The 27,156-nt window shown below is 39.6% G+C and overlaps 1 protein-coding gene across 2 annotated transcripts in view; it reads right to left on the reverse strand.

Annotated features, from left to right (window-relative positions):
• pla2r1 (phospholipase A2 receptor 1) overlaps positions 1–27,156 on the reverse strand; it is a 162,452-nt gene that overhangs the window by 44,668 nt on the left and 90,628 nt on the right. For both annotated transcript variants that reach the window (XM_087989096.1, XM_043693844.2), the window contains exons 11-22: positions 23,123–23,292; positions 22,700–22,911; positions 19,700–19,845; positions 12,740–12,824; positions 10,037–10,169; positions 9,898–9,933; positions 7,830–8,002; positions 5,890–5,957; positions 5,697–5,800; positions 3,455–3,597; positions 2,372–2,489; positions 1,732–1,892 (exon numbers count right to left, since the gene is read on the reverse strand). In XM_087989096.1, the coding sequence (XP_087845222.1) occupies positions 1,732–1,892; positions 2,372–2,489; positions 3,455–3,597; positions 5,697–5,800; positions 5,890–5,957; positions 7,830–8,002; positions 9,898–9,933; positions 10,037–10,169; positions 12,740–12,824; positions 19,700–19,845; positions 22,700–22,911; positions 23,123–23,292 (1,549 nt within the window). The remainder of the gene's footprint in view (positions 1–1,731; positions 1,893–2,371; positions 2,490–3,454; positions 3,598–5,696; positions 5,801–5,889; positions 5,958–7,829; positions 8,003–9,897; positions 9,934–10,036; positions 10,170–12,739; positions 12,825–19,699; positions 19,846–22,699; positions 22,912–23,122; positions 23,293–27,156) is intronic.

The following is a 27,156-nucleotide window of genomic DNA, read 5'->3' on the forward strand; positions in this document are numbered from 1 at the left end:
ATCACCTTCATCCCCTCCCCCACTCACCCATTGTACTTTATGCTACTTTCTCCCCACCCCACCCTCCTCTAGCTTATCTCTCCACGCTTCAGGCTCTATGCCTTTATTCCTGATGAAGGGCTTTTGCCCGAAACGTCAATTTTACTGCTCCTTGGATGCTGCCTGAACTGCTGTGCTCTTCCAGCACCAGTAATCCAGAATGTGTTGAAAGCAGCCAATGTGATGGCAGGGTCCAGTGTGTTGTAGTAGTTAAAGGAAGTGGAAGAAAGTGTTCAGGTTCCAAAATTATTGGACCTTGTAATGAGTCCTCAAGGCTGCAGAGTCCCCAAGAGGATAATGAGGTGTTATTCTTCCAGCTTACACTGAGCCTCGTTGGAGTCCTGCAGCAGAACAGAGACAGAAATGTTGGCCAGGGAACACAGTGGTATGTTGAGGTTGCAGGGAACTGGAAACTCAGGTTTAGCTTTGCGGCCAGACATAGATGTTTTGCAAAGTGGTCGCCCAGTTTGTACTTCATTGCCCCCGTGTAGAGGAGAGCACACTGTTAGTAGCAAATACAGTAGACTCTATGGAGGAAAGTGCAGGTGAATTGCTGCATTAGTTTCAGATTTCCAGCAGTTCTTTATTTCGTCTTATCAAATTAACCAACCTTTCAAATCTCCCTGCACTTGGATTTGTAACTCAAAACATTTAGACTAAGTATAGAACATCTGCCACCAGCCCTTCTAAGATCAGCTAGCAACATAAAACAAGGATGAAAGGAGGGAAGTGTTCTAGTCTGTGCTGGTAAGTCAAGCATTTGAAGAGTCATATTGACAGCAGTTTAATAGAATAGAATAGAACAGAATCCCTACAGTGTGGAAACAGGCCCTTTGACCCAACAAGTCCACACAGAAATTACAGTTCTGACTCCCTCATTGATAATACAAACTGATGGCATAAGAAGGTAGGCATAATGATAAGTTTTCATTTCTTTTGTACCATTCAAAAAAATGGTGCCTTTCTAAATTCTTTATAGTGGCAAAGATTTACCTGTGGATTTCTCAGGAGAGTGTGGGAGGAGGTGCATGTCTGGGGCAGCTGTGCAGATAGAATAGGAAGCGTTGATAGGACATTTTGTTTCCCAGTAGGTGGACCAGGTACATATCATTAAGGAATGTTACCATAAGTTAGAATGTACACCAGTTCACCACGGACTAGAAAATCCAAAGAAGTCGAGTGTGGGGTACTGGAAAAGCACAGCAAGTCAGGCAGCATCCATGGAGCAGGAGAATCGACGTTTTGGAATTCCTGATGAAGGGCTTTTGCCCGAAACGTTGATTCTCCTGCTCCTCGGATACTGCCTGACCTGCTGTGCTTTTCCAGCACCACACTCTCGACTCTAATCTCCAGCATCTGCAGTCCTCACTTAATCTAAGGAAATGTCTAGGAAGTTCATGCATTCTGAAAAAGATGGAATCTTTATTTCTTAGTCTCAAATACCTTTGACATAGGGCCTTCCAGTTGCTATGTTTGAACAAAGACTGGTGCTGTTTTCAATGGCCTGAACTGCCCTTCAGAACTCTCAGGGCTAGAATATTGAGCCAGTGAGAGGGACTGGAATCTGAAAACCCAGGCGGGTTCCATCAGATCAGAATGTGCACTCTATTTGTTCAAAGAAATACACACTGTACACAGGCTTATTAATAATTAGCACATTTTGATGCAGCAGATTTAAATAAATAAACTTACAGGATCATTTTTATATGGATCTGCAGTGTCCCGTGCTGGCTCATTTGGTAACCAGTTCGAATACTTCACAGGCTTCCCATTCACCCAACGTTCAAAATTATCACTGTGTAGTCCTATCCAAACACTAGTTGTCCTATCCAGGAGCTGAATTGTTAAAAATGCTGTGAATTAAAAGTGCAAACAGAATTGAATAAAGCTTTTACAATCCAGCAAGTTAATAATGACTGCAATACTTTTGGGAAATTAATCAGGTATTATAAACAATTAATGGAAATCACTGGGCTATTAAATTATCTCAACAGGAAGCCTGAACAGGAAGACCATTTCGTAAGCACTCTCTGATTTATTTTTTCCATGTCTGATAGAAACGGTGCAGGGTGATGAAAACTGATTTTCTTGCTGCATCATTCCAGGCCTCAAGTGCTTAAACAAAGAGAGCACAACAATCTCTCAAGGTTGTGGAACAAACCTCCTAGTTATGTGCCTGGGATCGTTGGGTCCCTGGGGTGGATCAACATCCTACTCTACACCCCATCTCATTTTAATGCCTGGGCCATTATGTTTGTTCTATACATGCAGAAACAATTATATATGAGTCAAAATCTAAATATGCAATGTCCCATTAGCTACTTCATGTTACCTTGTTCTATTTCATTTTCTATTGTAGCCAGGGTTCCTCCACGTATACTGCAGAACATTTGAGCAGAATACCAGTGTTTTAGCTGACTCTTATCCTTTGGGGCATACAGCAGGAAACACTGTCACAGAGAGAACAAAAGTCAGCCATGGATCATGTTTTAAGGTCCATTTATAACTAATAAGCATTCTCAAACTTTGTTTATATGTGGTTGTAAGTTTACTCGCTGAGCTGGAAGATTTACTTTCAGACATTTCATCACCATACTAGGTAACATCATCAGTGAACCTCTGGTGAAGCACTGGTGGTATGGCCCACTTTTTGTTTATGCGTTTAGGTTTCCTTGGTTGGCGACATCATTTCCTGCGGTGATGTCATTTCCTGTTCTTTTTCTCAGGGGGTGGTAAATGGGATCCAAGTCATGTGTTTGTTGATCGAGTTTTGTGCGAGAATTCTTAGAAGCATGGCATTCCAACCAGAATTCTATCAACGAACACATTGACTTGGATCCCATTTACCACCCCCTGAGAAAAAGAACACGAAATTATATCACCACCCCAAAAAAACCTAAACACATGAATAGAAAGTAGGCCATTCCACCAGTGCTTCACCAGAGGCTCACTGATGATGTTACCTAGTATGGTGACAGAACGTCTGAATATAAACCTTCCATCTCAGCGAGCAAACTTACAAACAGAACCTTAACCAGAGCTACAAATCTTCTCAAAATGATCGACTACATTTCAGAATTAATAAATTATTTGTGAACTACTTTGACATGTATTCAGATTATGAAATGTTCTAGACAAAACTTTTTGTCTTTCTTTGTCAATTGCAGATGAAAATTATCAAGCAGAGCATCTAACTTAATATTCATTAGGAACATGACACAAACATAACAGCATCCTATTTTCATCTTGCAGTTTTGGTGTTTAGATTATTTTAATACTTATTTTAATGCATTAGCTCCACAAATGGACAAGTTAACAGTGCTACAAGCAAAAATGTATACTATCAATCTGCAGTCATAAATATGTTCATTATGTAAAATAGTCCAATAATTTTCTTTTCATTTTCTAAAATCACCTTATTTTCAAAATACAGCCACCCTTTTGGACACGAAAGATCTGGAAGGTAACTCTCAACTTTGTGAACCTCTATCAGTGATATATTGTGTCGTTCACAGATGAAAGGAAGAGATAGAAAACACTTGCTATCACCCCAGCGTCCTGTCAGGGTATAAAAATGCAAATAGACGTGACATTACAGTACAGGTGACAAAGACAAAATTGCAATTTAATTTTTAAAAAATTAAAATGCATCTTGAAACATGCATTTTGCAAATCTAAGATTCCTTTCATAATCTCATTAATATGCTCCAAAAACTATTTAAGAGTTGCTGTCAGAAGCTACTTATTTTAATGAAAATATTATGCAAAAATTTATAGCACTAAGCAATCAGTTTACTAAAAACACAGTGTCCAGCACCTTCAGCCATGATGTTTCATGACTTCTTGCTAATTGATATTGCACCGCTTTTTTTCCTAAACCTAAACCGAGCAACACTTTTTTTCTTTTAGTCTCCAAAGATACCAATATAGAAATAGAATAAATATATTTTAAGAAATATCCTTCAATTTGATCATAAGCATTTCTTTTATTCAGTCCATCTTGGGACAGTTAAAATTCATCCAATGCTAGTACTGTCTTGTTTGTAAATAGCTCTCTAAATTGTCTACAGATGTAACTTCCTCATCTCTGCTGTTTTACATTCTGTGACACAAATTAATAATTGTATTATTTTTCTCCTAATCGTACATGTCTTAATGTAACTGTCAGAGCATTCTTACATTCTCGTTTTGATAAAATTCTTCTCAATACAGCTATCCCATTCCCTTTCTAACTTCCCTATCTCTCCTGAAAATGATAATTGTGGTGAGGTTCTCACACAATTCATTATGCAGGCCACGTCTAAAACTGCTAGTTTAGTGCATATCTTGATAGTTGCCAATTTAATTTTGAATGCTCGTGGATTTGAACATAACCCCTAAATCTTGCTTTTTTTTTAGGAAATATTTTTTCATTCTTTTTCTTAGTCTTCTCATTTCATAAGTAAGAGACAACATATTTTATTTCTTGGAACTGCATCCTGAAATGGAACAAAAACAGAAATTGCAGAAGAAACTCAGCAGGTCTGAAAGAGTTTCTGTAGATTCGCATTCTATAGAGTGGGAATGAATGGGGAAGTGGTTTGAGCCTCTGTCAAGTGTGAGGAAATAAGAATGTGATTCGGTAATTTGGAATTGGGAAGGATTGGAGTGAACGAGAAATTGATTTAGGTTCCCTTGGGATTTCCCCATTTCTTTTACTAACATTAAGTATAATATAATAAATACAATAATTTTATACATTGTTGATAAAATTTGTTGTGAATTGCTTATGTCCTGAATAGCATCAGTTGAGCAAATTAGTCATTTTTGTTGGTCTCATGGAGTTTTATACATTTTGAGGTGGCTTGTGGAACAATGGGGTAATCAGTAATGAGACCTTTCTCCATTCTGCAGCATCGTTTGCATCACTCCTTACCTCAAAGTCTACATATGTAACAGTTCTTATAACTCTGAAGTTCCTTGTAATTGAATCCCTCTGCTAGCTGTGTGCAGTGGGAGGAATAACCCAGTTTAGATACTCAAGGAATCTTTTACCAACCTCCTTTATTGAAGCATAAGTGGGGAACTAAATTAAGAGCAACATCTGACTTCTAACTCTCCAAACAATGGTTAGAGTTTATTTTATAGCATCAAAGTAAAGTAGTTTACAGAGTTCACATAATCCACCAATTACACAATAGTTTTCATTCAATTTTGAACAACACAATTGGTACAATATACTTTTTTGATCAGAGTCCACCTATTCCTTGTTCTTAGCTGCTTGTCTGGGTTGTCAGGGTTCAAACTTGTCAGGGTTCGCCCACTCTTTCCATACCCAGACATGTTTGTGCTATGCTAAGCTTGTTAGTCACAGTTCACCCACACGCATGCCCGGAAAAGATTGTGCTACATTAAACCGTTTTGTATTTTGAATTTTCAAACAAACTTACTGAAGGCACATGTGATTTCAAAAACAAGAGTGATATGCTAGATTTTCTCTTGACATCTGAGGGATTTCTCAAGTGTAAAATCTACTCCATTCATAAAGTAATTGGCTTACTCAGACTAGAAATAGTTCCCTCAAAGACATACTAACGCATCCATTTTATACATTGAGCAAAGTTATGTCACTAATTACAGTCACAAAACAATTAATGATTGGTACAATGTAATATTACCTGTTTTTGATGACATGTAAACACATCTGCCACTATGCTTAGGTAAACGGCTTGGATAGTTGAAATCCCAGTTGTTGTAATACATTGTTGAATCATCTATCCAGCTATATACAAATATATAAATGATTTATTGTGGCAAACATAATTGATGATTTATTAATGATATTACCGGACAATTATTTGGATTTCTTACCGAAATCCAGCTTTGGAATTTTCTGCATATAATCCAATCCACCACTTTTCATGCCCATTTGCTAAAAACTGCAGAACATCAAAATTTCATGAAAAAGAATTACATGAATTGTGTCTTTTGTTATAAGCTGCAAAACATAATGATATCTGGAAGAGCCCTGAAATACTAATGTTAACTAATTGGACAATCAAAGTACACAGTCAGTGAGGTAGCTAAAATTAGGTGCTAAGATACACGTGCTTCAACAGGGTGTCTTCAGATTTGATGTTAAATTGAGGTAGTTCTACTTCCTTCAGGTCTTCATTTTGGGCCTGAAATCTAATAGCTATGGGGAAAAGAGATCGAGCCAGTTTGTCATTGAAGCTTAATGTTGAAGTTGGCTTAATTAAAACAGATGTTAATGTTGAGGAATAATAAGGAATACAGAATGAAACTTGGCTGGATCTGCAGTTCTGATTGCTTTTTTGTTACAATTGGCAGGTCATAGACCTTGCCACCATCACTTTCAGTTGTAACCTGAGTTTCTCCCAAGGAGCTGATTAGACTAGGCCTTATAGTTTCTGTTTCAATAAACATCCGTCAATACACGAGACTGTTGAGTATTTTACACTGATATCCCAGTGACAAGCTTCAAAAGAAGTAAATTTTCATATTGTTCTTCAGAAAAACATAAAAACATAGTAAAATGTTCTATTTAAGTGAAGTAGCTTTAAACCTGGTTTTAAAATTAAAGCCATGTCCAATCAGACAGAGGATCTTAGTTTGACAATTTGTTGGGTAGGTTAGATTAAGTTTTTGTTTTGGAAGTTCTTTCGAGATTTTTCTGTGATTTTTACACAAATGGTATCATTTTGCTGCATAAGTTTCACAAATAGTATTCTTTTTCATTGTCCCCATGAAAAAGAAACCTATGACGATTTATTCAGATGAATTTAACATTGTAACTTAATATGGGTAAAATAGATAAATACATTGCTCTATGAGTTAAGAATGCACAATGACTTGAGCATATATTTACACTGCCTGGCAAGAAATGCATTAATTTGATGAATATAGTATTGGAACTGCTGCAATGTACACTACATTCAGCAGATTAAAAATCAAAAATCTAAAATGTGTGAATTGGCCTAGTAAGTAACTGAACAGCTTTCAAAGAAGCAAAATTTACCCCCATTCATGCTTTATTATATGTCACATGGTTAACTGGAAATTTAAATGCATCAAAATTTGTCTTATAATTCACAATATAGCAGTTTATATCTGGTTACAACCTAACAAAGAAAGCAAAATGATTCATACGAAAGATTTAAGTCATTTAAGGTCCAGCATCCATTGGCTGAGACACTTTTGACTGCAACATATTTGCATAGTGACCTATACAAAGGTAATGGTAAAGTCGCCATAGTCTTACCAGGCTATAGGACTGCTCTCTCATTAGAGAGTAATAACTGGTGGTGGTTTAACCAGAGTGTCACTATGCTTCAGGTGAGGGGCGAGGTTGAGAATGAGAATCCTTCATGGTGACCTCAGTTGATGTGGGAATTGAACCCACGCTGTTGGCATCCCAGTAAACGAGCTGTCCAACTAACTGAGCCCTGACCTGTACAAAAGTTGAAGGCAGTCATGCTTTTTTGACTTTCGGTAGGTAAAGTTGAAATGTTCACAATCATCCTCTAGAGGGCTGAGGAGCAGTTTTGTTCTCATTGATTTGTATGGATCTTTTCCAACCACTGGGCAAGTAGGCAATATGAATGTGACAGCTGTAGAAATGACACTGCTCTACAAAAAAAACGATGCATCTAGAGCTGAGAGAGATAGTGTTATTATAGATCGACTTCACAAAGTGTTTTTGTAATGAGATTCAATAGTACTCAGAAATCCTAGCTGTTACTGCTATAAAATCTGCTTCATCGTGAAACAAAATTTTGATCTTCTTTTACCTTTTCAATTCTGTTTTTAATGAAGTCCTGTTCTTTGGCTGTATTTATAGATGCCAAGTCGCTACCCATCAAACTACAAGCCACAGCAGCTGCAAGCCACTTCCCCTCCGTCTCAAAAAACAAATATTCAGCTCCTTGAAAGAAGATCCAAGGTGCAAATGCAAATTGCTCTTCTGCACAGAGGAAACAATTCAGAATTTACAGGAATACAAATTAAGCTGCACAGCTTTTAAATGTTAACCTTATTCACACCAGCATTTTCAAACAATCTCCATGATACATTTTATAACCTATTCACAAGAAATATGAGTTAAAAGCTTATACTGCTAAAATGATCATAAATGCAAACATTATCTGATTGAAGTTACAAGTAATTTATATTCGTATCGTGTCCAGGCCAAATTCATGAATATTCACCTAGAAATTCCAGTCAGCATCAGAAACTGTACTTCCGATGGCGATCATTTATCTTTAGATTAGTTCTGCACTGGAGATTTCTGGACCCCAGCCTTCAGTTATCAAACAGCAGAGACTTGTCCAAGAAAAAGTGGAGCCAGGGGGAGAATCATTGTTGAAACCTCACTCCATTTTGCAGCAGGGTGTTCTAAGCTGGAGTTTAAATATCCAGCAGCATAGCAAGCTCCTGTGACAGCTCCTCAGGAAGGGTATGTATATAAGGTAAATGTTGGGGGAGGGTGTGAGTTAGTTTGGGCAGGGGAGGAGGGTATATGTAGGGTGCCAAAACAAGTCACTAAGTTAGGTTCAGGGGTCAAGTCAGTGATGGTTTGATGGTTTGTTGGTGTTTGGGGTAGGGTTGCCATGGTTTGTTGGTTTTTGGGGTAGGGATGGGGGGCAGGGTGGGTATGCAGGTTGTCCTGATGGGTTGAGATTTTAACGGTTTTTTTTTACACCACAAGGGGCCTTGTGGCCCATTCAGATGTAGTAGTAAGGTGGGAGCAGTTGAATTTATTAGTTACCCCACATTATAGTCCAAAGATGTGCAGGTTAGGTGGATTGGTTATGCTAAATTGCTAATGGTGTCTAGGGATGTGCAGACTAGGTGGATTAGCCATGGGAAATACAGGGTTACAGGCATAGGGTGGGAGGAATGCTCTTTGGAGGCTCATTGTGGACTCGATGGGCCGAGTGGCCTTTTTACACACTGTAGGAGTTCTATGATTATCCAGATTTTTTAATCCTCGAACATTTCCTGATTAAAAAACTAAGTTTACAGAAATTGGAACTGTCCAAATACTCCAACATTAAAAAAAATCTTCAGAGGATTCAAGATGCAGGGGAATTGCCAAATCATAATGTTCAAATTCCCTCACAATTCTCTCAAAGTCAGTTGCATTGGGGTTTCTTCATGTTCCTGACATGCGACTCCAATTCATTACCTGGCCATCAGAAAATCTGGGCCAATATTTATGAGTAGGAAGAGAAAATCATTTAGATTTTGATTTCTGAGCCTGAAATTTCTTTCTCTTATCACAAGAGTAATGGGGTAGGACAGGCTTTGAGATGAATTTGACCTATTTTTCTAGTTCAATTGATTGAATAAAGAGAAGTGCTCCCCGATGGAATTGTATTATCATCCATTAGAGCTAAAGGGGAGAATGCAGAGGGACTGCAGCAGGACAACTGACTGTGCACAAGAAGCAGAAAAGTCCTAACGCAATAAATATGGCATGTTTTAGACCTTATAAAGACTGAGGTATAGAAAAAAAGGAAGATTTTCTCTCCATTAAAAGATTTTTTTCTTGGCACCGTTGGAATTAACTCTTAGGCAAGAAACCTAAGTCAATCTAAGGAGGCTGAAATTCAGGCTTCTCTTTTCAGGATAGGTTTATCAGCTCTTCATGTACAGTTTGTGAAAGAAAAGGTAAAACATAAAACTGGTCAGGTCCTGTTTTACCTCAGTGGATAGCACACAAGTCAACCTTGGTTCTGTCAATGGTTCTGTCACTATGGGGATAATGAAGTGAATCAACAGTTTCACGAAATACTTATTGCTTTACAGGCAATTATTGTTCACATTACTTGAGCATTTACTGCTACTTTTGCTTACCATCAATGTACCAGTCTGGTTTTTTCAGTTCAGCTCCTAAATAAAACAATTGATTAATCAATTAAATGTTCACTGCACACATTCCATTATTAGGCAAAATAATAACTTTTTCACATTTAAATAAAACCAAAGCATTTACCTTTTGGCATTTTACAAACCCATCCCAGCTTTTCATCACAACGAAAAGGTGCAATGGTTTTATCAAATTTGTATGCAGCACAAATTCTGACATCATCATCTTTGTCTCTATCAAGTGAAAACAAAGAAACAACCTAGAAACCAAGAGATAATACAACAGTTTAGTTTTTCATGATAGCTGCAGGTTGGAAATCCAAGACATTACAGTTTTTCTTTCAAATGTTCCTCATTGATTTGTTCATACTGATTAACTTGTCATTTTGCTTGTTCAGCAATGGTGTATTTGGTGAAAAATGCATGCATAATATCATGTGCTAGAGTTAGAATAATGTTGAACCTATAGATTTGCATAGCTGTGTGTGAAAAATATACATTTGATCATATTATTCACATTTAGCTAAAGGAATTAAATAATGACATAGCCTAGTGTGAATGATTAAATTGAGCACAAAAAATTAAACAAATTAAATAGAGTCATAGAGATGTACAGCACGGAAACAGAACCTTTGGTCCAACTCGTCCATGCAGACCAGATATACTAAGTAAACCTAATCCCATTTGCCAGCATTTGGCCCATATCCCTCTAAATTCTTCTTATTCAAAGACTTATCCAGATGCCTTTGAAATGTTGTAAATATACCAGCCTCCACCACTTCATCTGGCAGCTCAATCCACACACGCACAACCCTTTGTGTGAAATAGTTGCCCTTTAAAAGGTCCCTTTTAAATCTTTCCCCTCACACCCTAAACCTATGGCTTCCAGTTCTAGACTCTCTCACCCTAGGAAAAATACTTTGTCTATTTACCCTATCCATGCCCATCATGATTTTATAAACCTCTATAAGGTCACCCCTCAGCCTTCAATGCTCCAGGGAAAACAGCCCCAGCCTATTCAGCCTCTCCCTATAGCTCAAATCTTCCAACCCTTGGAACATCTTTGTACATCTTTTCTGAAGCCTTTCAAGTTTCACAACATCATTCCTATAGGAGGGAGACCAGAATTGCACACAATATTCCAAAAGTGGCTTAACCAAATGTTTCCATTAAAATGCTTGAAAAATTAAAATCACGGAATTACAGAGGAACTTCAATTATCCGGCATTTGATTATCTGAATATCAGATTATCTGAAAAGATCGCAAGGTCTCGAAGCTTGGCTAATCTATGTTATCCGGCATTCGAGTATCAGGAATTTGATCAACCAAACGAAATACTCCCCACCTGTGTCGTTTGGATAATCGAGGTTCCTCTGTACAGAGGGTAGGATGCCAAATAAAATCATATTCCAATTACTTTCAGTTATAAATATTTTGATAAGCTCTCCTGATGATTCAACAAATTGGTCCATTGATTTAATAATCCATACAAACCACACTGGTGCAGTCATCATCTATGGTGGCAAGGATATTCCGAACGAACATTTAACAACAACCAGTGAATTAATTTTTCATTTTTGGGTGCATTTTTGTTTTAGAGCCTTGAAAACATCTTCTTTTGGAAATAATTTTATGGATTATGTTATGATCCCCTTCTTCTGCCTTCTTTTGAAAGCTCATGCTCTTTGAAAAGTCTAACTCCCATTTTCTTTGGTGGTCCCACAATCTGTTGTTTCCTTTTGTAAATTCTGCTGTCAGCTATGTAGTTGGTTTCTTTGGTAGACATTTGTTTAAAACAGTTTGGGAAGCACTAAATCAAAGGTTTGTTCATATTTAGTGTCAAACAATGATCATTACATTGAATGTGTCTTTACTGAGCACGTATCAAGACACTGAATGTAAAGGTCATTCATATTCCTGCCATCTTTTTATCATCAAGGTTAATGACTCAACCTCAACTGAAATGCACAAGTTGGAATTGACTCTTCATTTTGCGAACACTGAAACAGATCAAATTTTCTACAAAGAAGTATGATAAAGTCTGGCTATAAGTTTTTTAAAAAAATGCAATACATAGTGGAATTAACAGACTTAAAAAAAACATATCCTTAGAAGGTCCTGAAGACCAAAGTATAACTATCATTTGAGTGAACATGAAAAGAGGATGATAAGGCATGAGATAGATTCATAGAATGTGAAACAAGAAAGATGGGCTAAATTTCTAAATCAATACTAAGAAAGAGCAAGCTACACCAACTGTAATTATTGTAAACTTTAATGAAACATTTGACCTGAAATGTTAACTCTGCTCTCTCTGCCACAAGTACGACCTGATTTGCTGAGTACTTCTTAACAACATTGGTTTTATTACAGTAATTAAGGTAATGGATGAAGACTGCAGGAAACAGAGCTGGATAGATGAAGCAAAAGAAAAATGTGTTCCACAGTGACACCATTGAATTAAGAGTTTTGAACTGTAAAGGGGAAGGAACACCAACAAGAACATCAATTCCTCCATGATATTATGCTCCATTTAACACTGAAGAAATTGTGTGGTTCTGAGGGTGTGAAAGAAACATCCCATACACATGCAAGCTCTTTCTTCCAACCCTTCAATTAATAGGCCATTACCTTCCAAAACTGTCTGTTTTTATTTGATGGCTCCAATGTCTTTTTTCTTCTATCTATTTCTATCCTTCAGCTCAAGGGAAAAAAATTCTTAAGAGAATCAAATCATACACACAGAATTGCAAAAATAATATACAGTGTAAATTAACTGGAAATATGCTGGGAACATTAATGGCATAGAAATAAATTGGAGTTACTTACCCCAGTGCCATCACTCCAAGCCCAGGAGCCGACAGAAGATGGATTCCTTTTGTTAAATCCAATCCAAAACCATCTTTCTTCTTCCCTAGAACATATATAAACAAAATTCTAGGCTAACTTATTTCCCAACTAAGTTTATTTGCGTTATAGAGCTATTAAAAATCTTGGTGTTCTTTCTGGACTTGATATATTAGCAGTCCCCTGACCACTACCATCTCATTTATATGGGTACTTCCAGGCTTTTCTAATTGAAATAATTTGGGCATACGTGCCCAAAAACCTTGTATACTGGAGTGTTACAAAGATCATAGTCAACATTTTGTTACAAAAATAAACAGTGTGTGCGCATGCGTACATATATATGTATGTGAGACAGAGAGAGAGAGAGAGAATGTGAAGACCTTTGAAAATGTCACCATTAATGCTGTTTGAGATGGATTCTCCCCATCATTTGGGAGGACAGGTGTACTGGCATCAATATTCTTGAAGCATCAAGGCTATGGTCATCTGAAGTCAAGAGTGTGGTCCTGGAACAAGCCTCATTCCTGATGAAAGGCTTATTCCTGAAACGTAAATTCTCCTGTTCCTCAGATGCTGCCTGATGTGCTGTGCTTTCCCAGCACCACACTCGCAACTCTGATCTCCAGCATCTGCAGTCCTTACTTTCTCCCTGTGATCATCTGAAACCAGCTCCACCGAGCCAGGCACATGATTAAAATGCTGGATTCCAACTGCCACAGCAAATCCTCTTCACCCAGCTCAGAAATGCACTCTAACAACAGAAGGATAAAGGACACATTTCAAAGACTCTCTGAAGATTTCCCTCAAGAAATACAACATAGATGTCAATGCATGGGTGATCCGCATTCAGAAGATACTGACTTGGAGGAAATTCCTGTATGAAGGGACACAATTCTTTAAGAATATCCATCAACAAGAGCAAGTATGGAAAAGGAACCGAAGGAATCATAGAATCCCCACAGTGTGGAAACAGGCCATTTGGCCCAACAAGTCCACACCGACCCTTCAAGGATGATCCCACCTAGACCCATTCCCCCACCCTATTACTTAACATTTCTCCTGATTATGCACCAAACCCACACATCCCTGGACACTACTGCCAATTTAGCATGGCCAATTCACCTAAACTGCACATCTTTGGACTGTGGGAGGAAACAGGAGCAACCAGAAGAAACCCACACATACACAGGGAGACTGTGCAAACTCCACACGGCCAGTTGCCCCGAGGGTAGAATCGAACCCAGGTCCCTGGCACTGGGAGGCAGCAGTGCTAGCGACTCTGCCAATGATCTCAAGGCAAAGGACCTGTTCCATCTTCCATTAACATCTGCCAAATGTGTGGTCAGGGGTGTGGCTCCAGGATTAGGCTCATCAGTCACACAAGGACACACAGAACCCATGAGCAGCGACAAAGTATTTTCTAGGTGGACAATGATACTCATTTGTGAGTGATTACTGATGACAATGTATATATTAAACAAAACATGCACTAGAACCTTAGTACTATAGCTTATAAAATAGATACGCTATAAATAGTTTTACTTTTTAAATCCCCTCCCCAAGAGTTCCCTTATCTAATAAAATCACCAACTCAAAGGTATGCCATATTTGGAAATTGGAATTTATCTTCAATTCTCTTCATTGTTTCACCTTATCCCCAAGGTACAAATTTCATGTGGTTCCTTCCATTAACTTTTGGTAAAGCGATTTTCCAGTTTTCTTCAAAATTCTCAGACCGTGGACTCTTCAGCTCTCTTGCCCTGGCTTTGGACATGCATAGACATTGTTTTTCCAATCTGCTCCCACAATTCCTTCACAGCTCTTTAGTTAACTATTCAAGCAGATTGCTTTCTGCTACAAAGTGCTTTGAGGATGACTGTAGATTTCAGAAAACCTTCCAGCTTCTTTCCCCTCATGAAATCTAAATTGAAAGGTCTACTTCTGTTAGCTTAATTAATAAATTAAACCAAATAGACTTCCAACCAACGTTCCACAGTTAAGGCAACATACCATACGTGGCCCATTACCAGGTAGAAATCCAAATAAACCACCTTTTAATTCCAATGCTTTCCATCATTCTGGAAAACCAAATATTTCTAACAAAGGTAGGAAAACACTTCAGATTTACTGGCACCATTACTCAGCAAAAGCAAACTCCTAATTGTTTATAGTGTTACCTTTCCAGCTCTGATCATGAATCAACATCAACAGAATCTGATATTGCCAATTGTCTTAGATACGATTACTGTTTATCTTACCAGTATATTGAAAAGTTCCAACTCTCATTTTAAAGATATACACTAAAAAGTTATGAATTATGAACCAGGTTTTCACAATAGTGTCATGTCATTCCAAAGATCTTTCCTAGAGTAATATATTCTGCAGCAAGTGTTGCTTTGACATTTGGCAGTGATATAAATTTTAAATATATGGGAGTATAAAGGTCCAGATGATTGCTTTCTCACCAGTTTTTCAAAAGTATATGACTTTCTCCTCTCTGGGGCAGGTTATTTTGCTGCCGACTTCTCAGATCCAACAACAAATTCCCTTTATCCCCTGCTGGGAGGCCGTGAAAGCAATTAAAATAAATCTGATTCCAAGAAGTCTTAATCAAAGTTGCAAAACTGCACTTCCAAAATCAGTTTAGAGTTTATCCTGAAAATCATTGCAAATGATTGATTTAGCTTTTAAAAATTTCTTTTTCAAGATTGGGATTGTTAAAGGAAATTTCACAGCTATCAACTTTGTGCATTTTAAATAAAATGCAGCTACTTTCCACTAGATCTTTCTCATAAAGAAAGGGCTCTAGACAGGATGAGCCAGCTGACCACAGCACCATGGTGCAGAAGGCCATTCAAGAGGGGGGAGCAAAAAGACAAGTAGTTGTTATAGGGGATTCTATAATTAGGGGGACAGATAGTATCCTTTGCAAGCCGGATCGGGAGTCTCGCATGGTGTGTTGCCTACCCAGTGCCAGGGTTCGGGACATCTCTGACCGGCTTGAAAGGATATTGGAGCGGGAGGGGGAGGATCCAGTTGTTGTGGTCCACGTTGGGACTAACAACATAGGCAAAGCTAGGGTGGAGGACCTGTTTGGGGATTATCGAGCACTAGGAAGGAAATTGAAGTACAGGTCCTCAAGGGTCATAATCTCCGGATTACTGCCCGAGCCACGTGCCAATTGGCATAGGGATAAGAAAATTAGGGAAGTAAACAAGTGGCTAAGGGATTGGTGTGGGAAAGAGGGATTCCACTTCATGGGGCATTGGCATCAGTTTTGGAACCGGGGGGGATCTGTACCGTTGGGACAGTCTCCACCTGAACTGATCAGGTACCAATGTTCTAGCAAAGAGGATAAATAGGGTGGTCAGTAGGACTTTAAACTTCTGAGTTGGGGGGAAGGGAAAGTGAAAGCGACAGGGAGTATGGAGTTAAATGGAAAGATAAGCAGCAAGATAGCATATGTGCAGGCAGATTTAAACTTGAGACAGACTGGGAATGCAGCAAAAAGGAAGGATAACTTAGGACATCTTATGACTTCCAATATCTCTAATGATAAGAAAGTTAACATTAAGGCACTTTACCTGAATGCTCGTAGCATTCGTAACAAAGCAGACGAAGTAATGGCACAGATCATCGTGAATGATTATGATGTGGTAGGCATCACAGAGACATGGTTACAGGGGGGGGGGGGGTCAGGACTGGCAATTAAACATCCAAGGGTTTTCAACTTATCGAAAAGACAGGGAGGTGGGCAGAGGAGGCGGGGTTGCCTTGTTAGTCAACAACAAAATTAAATCTATGGCACTGAATGATATAGCGTCGGATGATGTGGAGTCTGTGTGGGTGGAATTGAGGAACCACAAAGGCAAAAAAACCATAGTGGGAGTTATGTACAGACCTCCTAACAGTGGTCAGGACCAGGGGCGCAACATGTACCGGGAAATAGAAAAGGCATGTCAGAAAGGCAAGGTCACAGTGATCATGGGAGACTTCAATATGCAGGTGGACTGGGTAAATAATGTTGCCAGTGGATCCAAAGAAAGGGAATTCATGGAATGCTTACAGGATGGCTTTTTGGAACAGCTTGTCATGGAGCCCACAAGGGAGCAGGCTATTCTGGACCTAGTGCTATGTAATGAACCAGACTTTATAAAAAAATCTTAAAGTAAGGGAACACTTAGGAAGCAGCGATCATAATATGGTAGAGTTCAGTCTGCAGTTTGAAAGAGAGAAGGCAAAATCGGATGTAATGGTGTTACAGTTAAACAAAGGTAATTATGAGGGCATGAGAGAGGAACTGACGAAAATAGACTGGAAGCAGAGCCTAGCAGGGAAGACAATAGAGCAAAAATGGCAGGAGTTTGTGGGTAAAATTGAGGACACTGTACAGAGGTTCATCCCCAAGAAGAGAAAGATTATCCAGGGAGGGATTAGACAGCCATGGCTGACAAAGGAAGTCAGGAAATCTATCAAAGAAAAAGAGAGATCCTATAAAGTGGCAAGAGCACTGGGAAATCAGAAGATTGGGAAGGCTACAAAAACATACAGAGGATAACAAAGAGAGAAATAAGGAAGGAGAGGATCAAATATGAAGGTAGGCTAGCCAGTAATATTAGAAATAATAGTAAAAGTTTCTTTCAATACATAAGAAACAAACGACAGGCAAAAGTAGACATTGGGCCACTTCAAACTGATGCTGGAAGCCTAGTGATGGGAGATAAGGAAATAGCAGGAGAACTTAATAAGTACTTTGCATCAGTCTTCACAGGGGAAGACATGAGTAATATCCCAACAATTAAAGGGAGTCAGGGGGCTGAGTTGAGTATGGTTGCCATTACAAAAGAGAAAGTGCTAGAAAAGCTAAATGGTCTTAAAATTGATAAATCTCCTGGCCCCGATGGGCTACATCCTAGAGTTCTGAGGGAGGTGGCTGAGGAAATAGCGGAGGCGTTGGTTGAGATCTTTCAAAAGTCACTGGAGTCAGGGAAAGTCCCGGATGATTGGAAGATCGCTGTTGTAACCCCCTTGTTCAAGAAAGGATCAAGGCAAAAGATAGAAAATTATAGGCCAATTAGCCTAACCTCGGTTGTTGGTAAAATTCTAGAATCCATCATTAAGGATGAGGTTTCTAAATGCTTGGAAGAACAGGGTCGGATTAGAATAAGTCAACGTGGATTTAGTAAGGGGAGGTCGTGCCTGACAAACCTGTTGGAGTTCTTTGAAGAGGTGACAAGTAGGTTAGACCAGGGAAACCCAGTGGATGTTATCTACCTAGACTTCCAAAAGGCCTTTGATAAGGTGCCACACGGGAGGCTGCTGAGCAAGGTGAGGGCCCATGGTGTTCGAGGTGAGCTACTGGTATGGATTGAGGATTGGCTGTCTGACAGAAGGCAGAGAGTTGGGATAAAAGGTTTTTTTTCGGAATGGCAGCCGGTGACAAGCGGTGTCCTGCAGGGTTCAGTGTTGGGGCCGCAGCTGTTCACATTATATATTAATGATCTGGATGAAGGGACTGGGGGCATTCTAGCCAAGTTTGCCGATGATACAAAGTTAGGTGGACAAGCAGGTAGTACTGAGGAAGTGGGGAGGCTGCAGAAGGATCTAGACAGTTTGGAAGAGTGGTCCAGGAAATGGCTGATGGAATTCAATGTGAGCAAATGCGAAGTCTTGCACTTTGGAAAAAAGAATACAAGCATGGACTACTTTCTAAACGGTGAGAAAATTCGTAAAGCCAAAGTACAGAGGGATCTGGGAGTGCTCGTTGAGGATTCTCTAAAGGTAAACATGCAGGTTGAGTCTGTGATTAAGAAAGCGAATGCAATGTTGTCAATTATCTCAAAAGGGTTGGAATATAAAAGCACCATTGTGCTACTGAGACTTTATAAAGCTCTGGTTAGGCCCCATTTGGAGTACTGTGTCCAGTTTTGGTCCCCACACCTCAGGAAGGACATACTGGCACTGGAGCGTGTCCAGCGGAGATTCACACGGATGATCCCTGGAATGGTAGGTCTAACATATGAGGAACGGCTGAGGATCCTGGATTGTATTCATTGGAGTTTAGAAGATTAAGGGGAGATCTAATAGAAACTTACAAGATAATACATGGCTTGGAGAGGGTGGACGCTAGGAAATTGTTTCCGTTAGGCGAGGAGACTAGGACCCGTGGACACAGCCTTAGAATTAGAGGGGGTAAATTCAGAACAGAAATGCGGAGACATTTCTTCAGCCAGAGAGTGTTGGGCCTGTGGAATTCATTGCCACAGAGTGCAGTGGAGGGTGGGATGCTAAATATCTTCAAGGCAGAAATTGATAAATTCTTGACGTCACAAGGAATTAAGGGCTACGGGGAGAATGCGGGTAAGTGGACTCGATGGGCCAAATGGCCTTACTTCCGCTCCTATGTCTTATACTATATAAGAATTTACAAATTTGTTAATGGGAAATGGGCATTGCCAACCCTAACTGAAATTGAGATGGTGGAGCTGAGTTGCCTTTCTGAGCCACTGCTGTTAGGAAATGGAGTTGCAGGATTTTGAACGCACAACAGTGAAGAAACTACGATTTGGTTCCAAGTCAGGATGGTATATAGCTTGGATGGAATCTTGCAGACAATGGTGTTCCCATGTAACTGCTGTCCTCGTTTTTCTAGATCATACAAGTGTAGAATGCAAAGCAAAAGTATACTGATGCTGGAAATCTGAACTAAACTCTGGAATACTGAGCAGAACAGGTGGCATCTGTGAACCAAAAAGCAGACATAACATTTCAAGTGAACTGTTGTTACAAATGTCAATAGCTTATCGTCCCAAAAACCAATGGTGCCTGACCTGCGGGATATTTTTCAATTTAAATTGCATTATGATCTATAAAAAAACTATTTTTTTAAAAACTGGATATCTAAGTTGCATTCAAAAACATAACTATTTCATAATTTACCTGGCAAACATCCATCCCAAAATTTCATTCAAAAAGACTTCCTCGCTGTAGTGGCTGAAACTTGCAAGATGAGCTCCAAATGCTTGACAAAATTGTTCCGCTTCTTCCCAAGTTCTCTTCTTTAACACTTTCTCATGATGAAATACCTTTGAATGGAAATTCTATATTAATATAATCATAGACCAATGAAATAAAAGTCCAGTTTTCAAATAAAAGGGGGCCATGCCACATGTTTGAACTTGCCACAAAACTGTAACAGGGAGAAAGTGAGGACTGTAGATGCTGGAGATCAGAGTTGAAATGTGTGGTGCTGGAAAAGCACAGTCGGTCAGGCAGCATCCGAGGAGGAGGAGAGTTGACATTTCGAGCATCAGTTCTTCTTCAGGAATGGTGAATTCCTGATGAAGAGCTTATGCTCAAAATGTCAACTCTCCTGCTCCTTGGATGCTGCCTGACTGGATGTGCTTTTCCAGCACCACACTTTTCGACACAAAACTGTAAAGATGGTTTTGGAGCTAATTTTTTGGGGCTCAGGATGAGGGTGATGCCAGAAATGCCACATTTATTGCCCATCTCCAAATATTGTGCTTGATTTTTTTCCTGCAAGGTGGTTGTTTTCCCATATTTCCTTCTCATCCTCTCCTTTTTTTATTTCATCTCTTCCCATGTACTCTTTCCCTACTATTGCTTTCCTTAACTGTCTTTCTCTATTATCCTCTACCATTCTGAGAAAACTCTTCTGGGATACATGTTCTGCGGTAGGAGTGGAAGTGATGGGGATGGGTCAGCTTTTCTCATGACTGTCAGCTCATTACCTTTGCACATGAGGAGCACAGAGAATCGTGTGGTGGAATAGGCACCAAGTCGACATTCCCACCTTTATCTTATGGGTTTGAAGAACTAACATTTAAAAAGGATGCCTGGATAAACCTTTATGTTCTGCAAATGAGAAGAATCACTTGGGCTCTCAGAGTGGATGCTGGCACCTAAACCATCTGGTCCTTCAACTATTCTCCAGTCAGCATGCCTTCCTTCTCAAGAGAGGCTTCTATTTTTGGCTAGACAGTTTTCCACATTATGCCAGCTTCCTTGACCCATATCCCTAACACCCCAGCCTCTCTCCATTGATTATCCTCCATGCACCTCACAATTTAGACTAACACCACCTGATCGCAACCATCGGACAGCCCAAGTGAAGGCTCGCCAAACAAGAGAAAGTGAGGACTGCAGACGGTGGAGATCAGAGCTGAAAAGTGTGGTGCTAGAAAAGAACAGCAGGTCAGACAGGATCCAAGGAACAGGAGAATTGATATTTCAGGCATAAGCCCTTCATCAGGAATGGGAGGGTTGCTGAGAGATAAATAGGACGGTGGGATAGCTGGGAAGGCGATAGACAGATTAAGGTGGAGGGTGATAGTGATAGTTCGGAGTGGAGGGTGGAGCGGTGAGGTGGGAAATAGAATGAACAAGGTCAGTAGGACAGGTCAAGAGAGCTGTGCTGAGTTGGAGGGTTGGATCTGGGATGAGGTGAGGGAAGGGGAGATGAGGAAACTGGTAAAGTTGATGCCGTATGGTTGGAGGGTCCCAAGGTGGAAGATGAGACGTTCTTTCTTCAGGTGTCAGGTGGCTTGGATTTTGTGGTGGAGGCAGCTCAGGATTTGCATGTCCTTGGCGGAGTGGGAGTTGAAGTGGTCAGCCACAGGGCGGCGGTGTTGTTTGGTGCGTGTGTCCCAGAGATATTCCCGTAAACATTCCACGAGTTGGCGTACTATCTTCCCAATGTAGAGGAGAGCACATCGAGAGCAACGGACACCGTTTGGATGTGCGGGAAATTCTGCCGGATGTGAAAGAATCCTTTGGGGCCTTGGATGGAACTGAGGGGGGAGGTGTGGGCACAGGTTTTACACCTCTTGTGACAGCAAGGGAAGGTGCCAGGAGTGGAGAGTGGGTTGGTGGGGGACGTGGACCTGACAAAGGAGTCACGGAGGGAATGGTCTCTGCGGAATGCTGATAGGGGTGGGGAGGGAAATATATCTCTACTGGTGGGATCTGATTGTAGGTTACAGAAATGGCAGAGGACAATGTGCTGTATCCATAGATTAGTGTGATGGGAGGTGAGGATGAGGGGTATTCTATCCTTGTTACGGTTGGAGAGGTGGGGTTCAAGGGCAGAGGTGCGGGAAGTGGACGAGATGCGAGGAAGGCATTGTTGACCATGTGGGAGGGGAAATTGTGGTCACCAAAGAGGACAAAGCAGCAGCCTCAGTCTAACTTGTTCAATTCACCTCCCCTATCTGCCTTTTACACAGTCCTGAATCAAAGTACGTTTCTCTTCACATAAGTAGAACTTAGTTGCGAAGGAGAATAAATAACAATTTGGCCTTTTAATGAGCATGCCTGACATGCAAATACATGCAAAATGGCTTGCCAGCGTGAAACTCAATCTAACTTTAGTTCCAAGAACTTAATTGCAAACTTTTTTTTGGTCATCAGGAATCTGAGTTTTGGCCTCCCTCACAATTAATGTCCCTCACCCACACTGGTTCCCTCCCTGGGGCAGCACAAGATTCCACCCAGAGAGTTTGCTTCAGATAGCCTTATGGTCTTCAGGGACAATTAATTATGTGACAGCTATTTCAGAAAAACCTAGCATAATTCATTCAACAAACACTACTGAATGTAACAAGTTCTTAAAATATCAGTAATTTTAAGCATCTTTTTGTAAATTAGAGAATTCTTCAGAAAAAATAAATATAGTACACCATTACTTTAACTGCAAGCCACTTCAACTATTCATAAAGAGCACTCACCTTTGCTGAGTCGATTTGAAATGCTGAGGATTAGAATTTGTTTTGATATAACATGTAATTTGATTTAATATAACATGTAAACGTTAGTAAAAAGCTCAAATTTAAGTCTTCTGCTACTGACAATACTGAAGGTATAAATAAAAAAACAGTTTTTGCTTATCTTTTCCAAGTGGAGAGTAAAGCTTTTCACCTTGAAGCAATTCAGAAGATCTGGGCTGGACTCCCATCCAAAATGACATTTAGCTTTAGCCTTCATGGCTTGATCAGGGAAGGATTTTGATCGTGGAGCAGATGCAACTTTTTGTTCACACAAAGACATTGCTTTGAAGGTTTTACAGTCTTTAACTTCCCAAAGGATATGAGATTTAACTCTGACCAGTGCAACACAACCACCTGAATGAGCTGAAAAACAAAGAAGGGAATTCACTAAGGATACTAAACAATGTCTTAAATGCCATATTCTCTTCCACTTTAAAATGAGGAAAAGTTTCAAATCCCTAACTTAGTCTTTCTGCTTAAATATTAACATAAATATTTATAAAATGATAAAGGGAAAAGTTAAACAATGTAATTCAAAATAAAGAAATGCAGTAAATTTTCTTTAATTATCTACCTGGTTGATTTTTATTCCAATTTGTGAAGGAAACTGGTGCATTCTTATCATTTGCCAGTAACCAGGTATATTTTTCAGTCTGATTTCTATCCTGAAGACCTATCCAGAAGTTTTTGTGGCCTTCTCTGGCAAAATTACTGATCAGACTATTAATGAATGCTTGTTCAAACCTACGAGAACAAAGTAAAACTACAATGTTAACTATAGAAATAAACCAAAACAACAATTTATTGGTGGTCCTCAGAGACTGATGCAACATTTCTTTTATATTCATATTATTCTAACCTCCAATGCACTTCAAATCTTTATAAACACTGACCCATTCTTCACTTCTATCAGATAAACACATACAGACATTATCGCTTGATCGGTGTTTAGATTTTGTATGCGATTTCTTTCCGAGTTATGGGCTAAATTAGGCAGCAAGAATGTATGTATCAATGTCATCATGGAAGCAGTGCCAGGGTGGTAATGTCACTAGACTAATAATTCAAAATCCTCGGTGAATATTCGGAGGACATGTTTTCAAATACTACCATAGGAGATGGTAACATTTGAATTCAATAAAAATCTGGCATTAAAAGCTCGTCCAATGACGACTGTGTGATAATTATTGATTACCATAAAAAAAAATCTGGTTCAGTAATGTCCCTTAGGGAAGGAAGTCTACTTTCCTTATTTCGTCTGGCATGCATGTGACTTCAGACTCATTGCAATGTGGTTAACTTTTAACTGCCTCTGGACAATAAATTTTGGCCTGGCCATCAATGTACACATTCCATGGATTATAACAATATTCTGAGATTGGACACAATTTCTTACCAATAATCAACAAAAATATTGTTGACTCAGACATAAACTACTGACAAAAATAATGAAAATGTGATTAGACTAGATTAAATTGGCATTATTGTAATGAATAGCTTAAGATGCAGAGGGTCTTTGATTTCTCTTAACACAAGAACAAGGAGGAATAGGTAATTCAGCCTTTCAAACCTGCTCTGCCATTTAGTATGATTATGGCTGAAATCATCTTGGCCTCTATTGGCGGCATGGTGACACAGTGGTTAGCACTGCTGCCTCACAGTGCCAGAGACCCGGGTTCAATTCCTGCCTCAGGCAACTGTCTGTGTGGAGTTTGCACATTCTCCCTGAGTCTGCGTGGGTTTCCTCTGGGTGCTCCGGTTTCCTCCCACAGTCCAAAAATGTGCAGGTTAGGTGAATTGGCCATGCTAAATTGCCTGTAGTGTTAGGTGAAGGGGTAAATGTAGAGGAATGGGTCTGGGTGGGGTTAATCTGCGGAGGGTCGGTGTGGACTTGTTGGGTCGAAGGGCCTGTTTCCGCACTGTAAGTAATCTAATCTAATCTATTCCACTTTCTTGAATGTTTCCCATAACCCTTTAACCCACTACTAATCAAAAGTCATTGATCTGCTCCTTAAATTTATCCAATGCATCAGCGTCCATCATGTTCTGCAATAGCGAATTCACAGATTATTGACCCTTTCAGAGACACAGTTCCTCCTCATCTCTGTTTTAAATCTCATACTTTAGACTAAAACTTTGACCTCTCATTCTAAATGTGCAGGTCAAAGATGTGCAGGTCAGGTGAATTGGCCATGCTAAAATTGCCTGTAGTGTTAGGTAAGGGGTAAATGTAGGGGTATGGGTGGGTTGCGCTTCGGCGGGGCGGTGTGGACTTGTTGGGCCGAAGGGCCTATTTCCACACTGTAAGTAATCTAATCTAATCTAATCTAATCTAAACAACAAGGGAAAAATCCATTCTACATCTACTTGTTTAGATCTAATTGGTCAATCCTCTTCAGCATCCTACATGCCTCAAGTAGGTCTCCTCGCATTCTTCTAAACTCTAGTGAGTATAGACCAAAATGTAATGTCTCCTAAGACAAGGCTTTCATCTCTAAAATTAATCTAGTGAACCTTCTCTGAACTGCCTCCATTACAAGGGGACCAAATCTGTATGCAGTATTCCAGACAGTCTCACTAATGCTTTGTAGAGCTTTACTTCCCTACTTTTATACCCCATTCCTTAAGCAAAATATGCCAAAGTTTCCTCCTTGTTACCCAATACACATACATACTAGTTTTCTCCAATTCACCCATACTGTCTGCACAAAAGTATGTTGGAGTTTCTCTCCATTTAAATAATGAGTGGCCTCATTATTCTTTTGACCAAGATTGATAATCTCACAACTATCCATATAAAACGTCATCTGCCAAATTCTGGCCATCATCTAACCTACCCATATCCATTTGCAAATTTCTTATTTCTTCAGTGCAATTTGTTTCCCTATCTATCTACCCATCATTTGCCAATTTTATGACCACACATTGATCCCTTCATACAAGGCATTAATATAGATTGGACATAGTTGAGGCCCCAGTCTACACCCATGGCACTCCAACACGAAAACAAACCACTTATCTCATATTGTTTCCTGGTAGCTGATCAATCCTCCATCCATGCTAATACGCGACTCCAAAACCACGAGTTCCTACATTGTGTGACACTTTACTGAAGGCTTTTTTTTAAAATTCCAAGAACAGATTCCCAACCATACACCCTGTTTGACACATCTTCAAAGAACTCTGATAAATTAATCAAACATGTGGCTTTGCAAGACTGCATTGCAATTTTCTAAATGTATTGTTATTAACACAAAAAATTCCCTGTGACAGACAATGGGCTAATTGCCAATTGTTTCTTGCTTTGTCTCCCTCATTCCTTGAATAGGAGTGTTGTATTTTTCCAATCTGCTGGGACACACATGCTTGTTACCAACAGGATACTGCTATGGAGTCATAAAAGTGGGTTCTGCCTATCACTCAGACTCTCAAATGAGCAATGCGTGATACAAATTTCAGTGGTTACTGCGATGCCGGGAAAGTAGACCATACATTTTAAAGGCTGGCAGATTGTAACAAATAGCATGTCGCAAATAACTGATCGCAACAAATAAAGTACTCTACCAACCAAGCTGCATTTGCAAAACTTACAACAATAGATGTGACTCTGTAATTGGACAACATTTGCTGGATAATCCCGAATGTGTAAGGAATTAACCTAAAAAGTTTAGGATTGTCAGCCATGCAGCTTGCAACATGTGCATGGATTGGAACTTACTTTATTAAACAGGGATCTGATCTTTGCAGTTAGAAAAATCACACATTTTTCAACTCAACATGGCAGCACGCTCAGAGCACGGGGGACCTGGGTTCAATGCCACCCTCAGGCGACTGTATGGAGTTTGTACATTCTCCTTGTGGGTTTCCTCTGGGTGCTATGATTTCCTCCCACAGTCTAAAGATGTGCAGGTAAGGTGACTTAACCACAAAATATGTCTTGTTACATCGATGCGGTGAGTCTGGGTGGGTGCTCTTCGAAGGGTCAGTGTGGATTCAATGGGTTGAATGGCCTGCTCCCACACTGTGGGATTCTATAAAAACAGGTGACAGGCAATCACTGGCTTAGTTCTGAGGGCAATGTCCTGACCAGTCAACCTGTGTGGTTTAAAATGTAAACAAAGTCTGGTAGTTAACTTTCAATCAGTATTAATGGGTGCATTCTCCATGGCAACATCTCTACCACAGACCACCGTCAAACAATCAACACTCTCCTGTCATGCACTAGAAATGTTGATTTTCTCCCTTAATTTGTATTTTTGCATAATGTCTTAATGATCACAAGATTAAAAAGTTCAATAATTTTTTTTCCATCAACACTCAACTAATGGTAATATCTTCATACTGTTTGTTCTTTGGGTAAAGATGTTTATTATAAATTCCAATGTAACCATAAAATTGAAGAATACAGCAAATACTACAGGGTCTTCGATAGTCTGAATCTATCTGTTCTGTTTAAGGCCACCCTGTAGACTGAAGACATTTTAATCACAGATATCAAAGGTCAAGGAGCATATTCACTTGTCATAAATGCCAGAGTGACAGGTCCTGAAATCTAAACCTGCAATTAAAGTGCATAATTTATTGCCTCTGATGTGTAAATGAAAGAGC

The sequence above is a fragment of the Chiloscyllium plagiosum genome, unplaced genomic scaffold (genome assembly GCF_037043375.1).
Source record: "Chiloscyllium plagiosum isolate Xiang-an unplaced genomic scaffold, Cpla_swu_hap1 HiC_scaffold_7, whole genome shotgun sequence".
Classification (NCBI taxonomy): Eukaryota; Metazoa; Chordata; class Chondrichthyes; order Orectolobiformes; family Hemiscylliidae; genus Chiloscyllium; species Chiloscyllium plagiosum.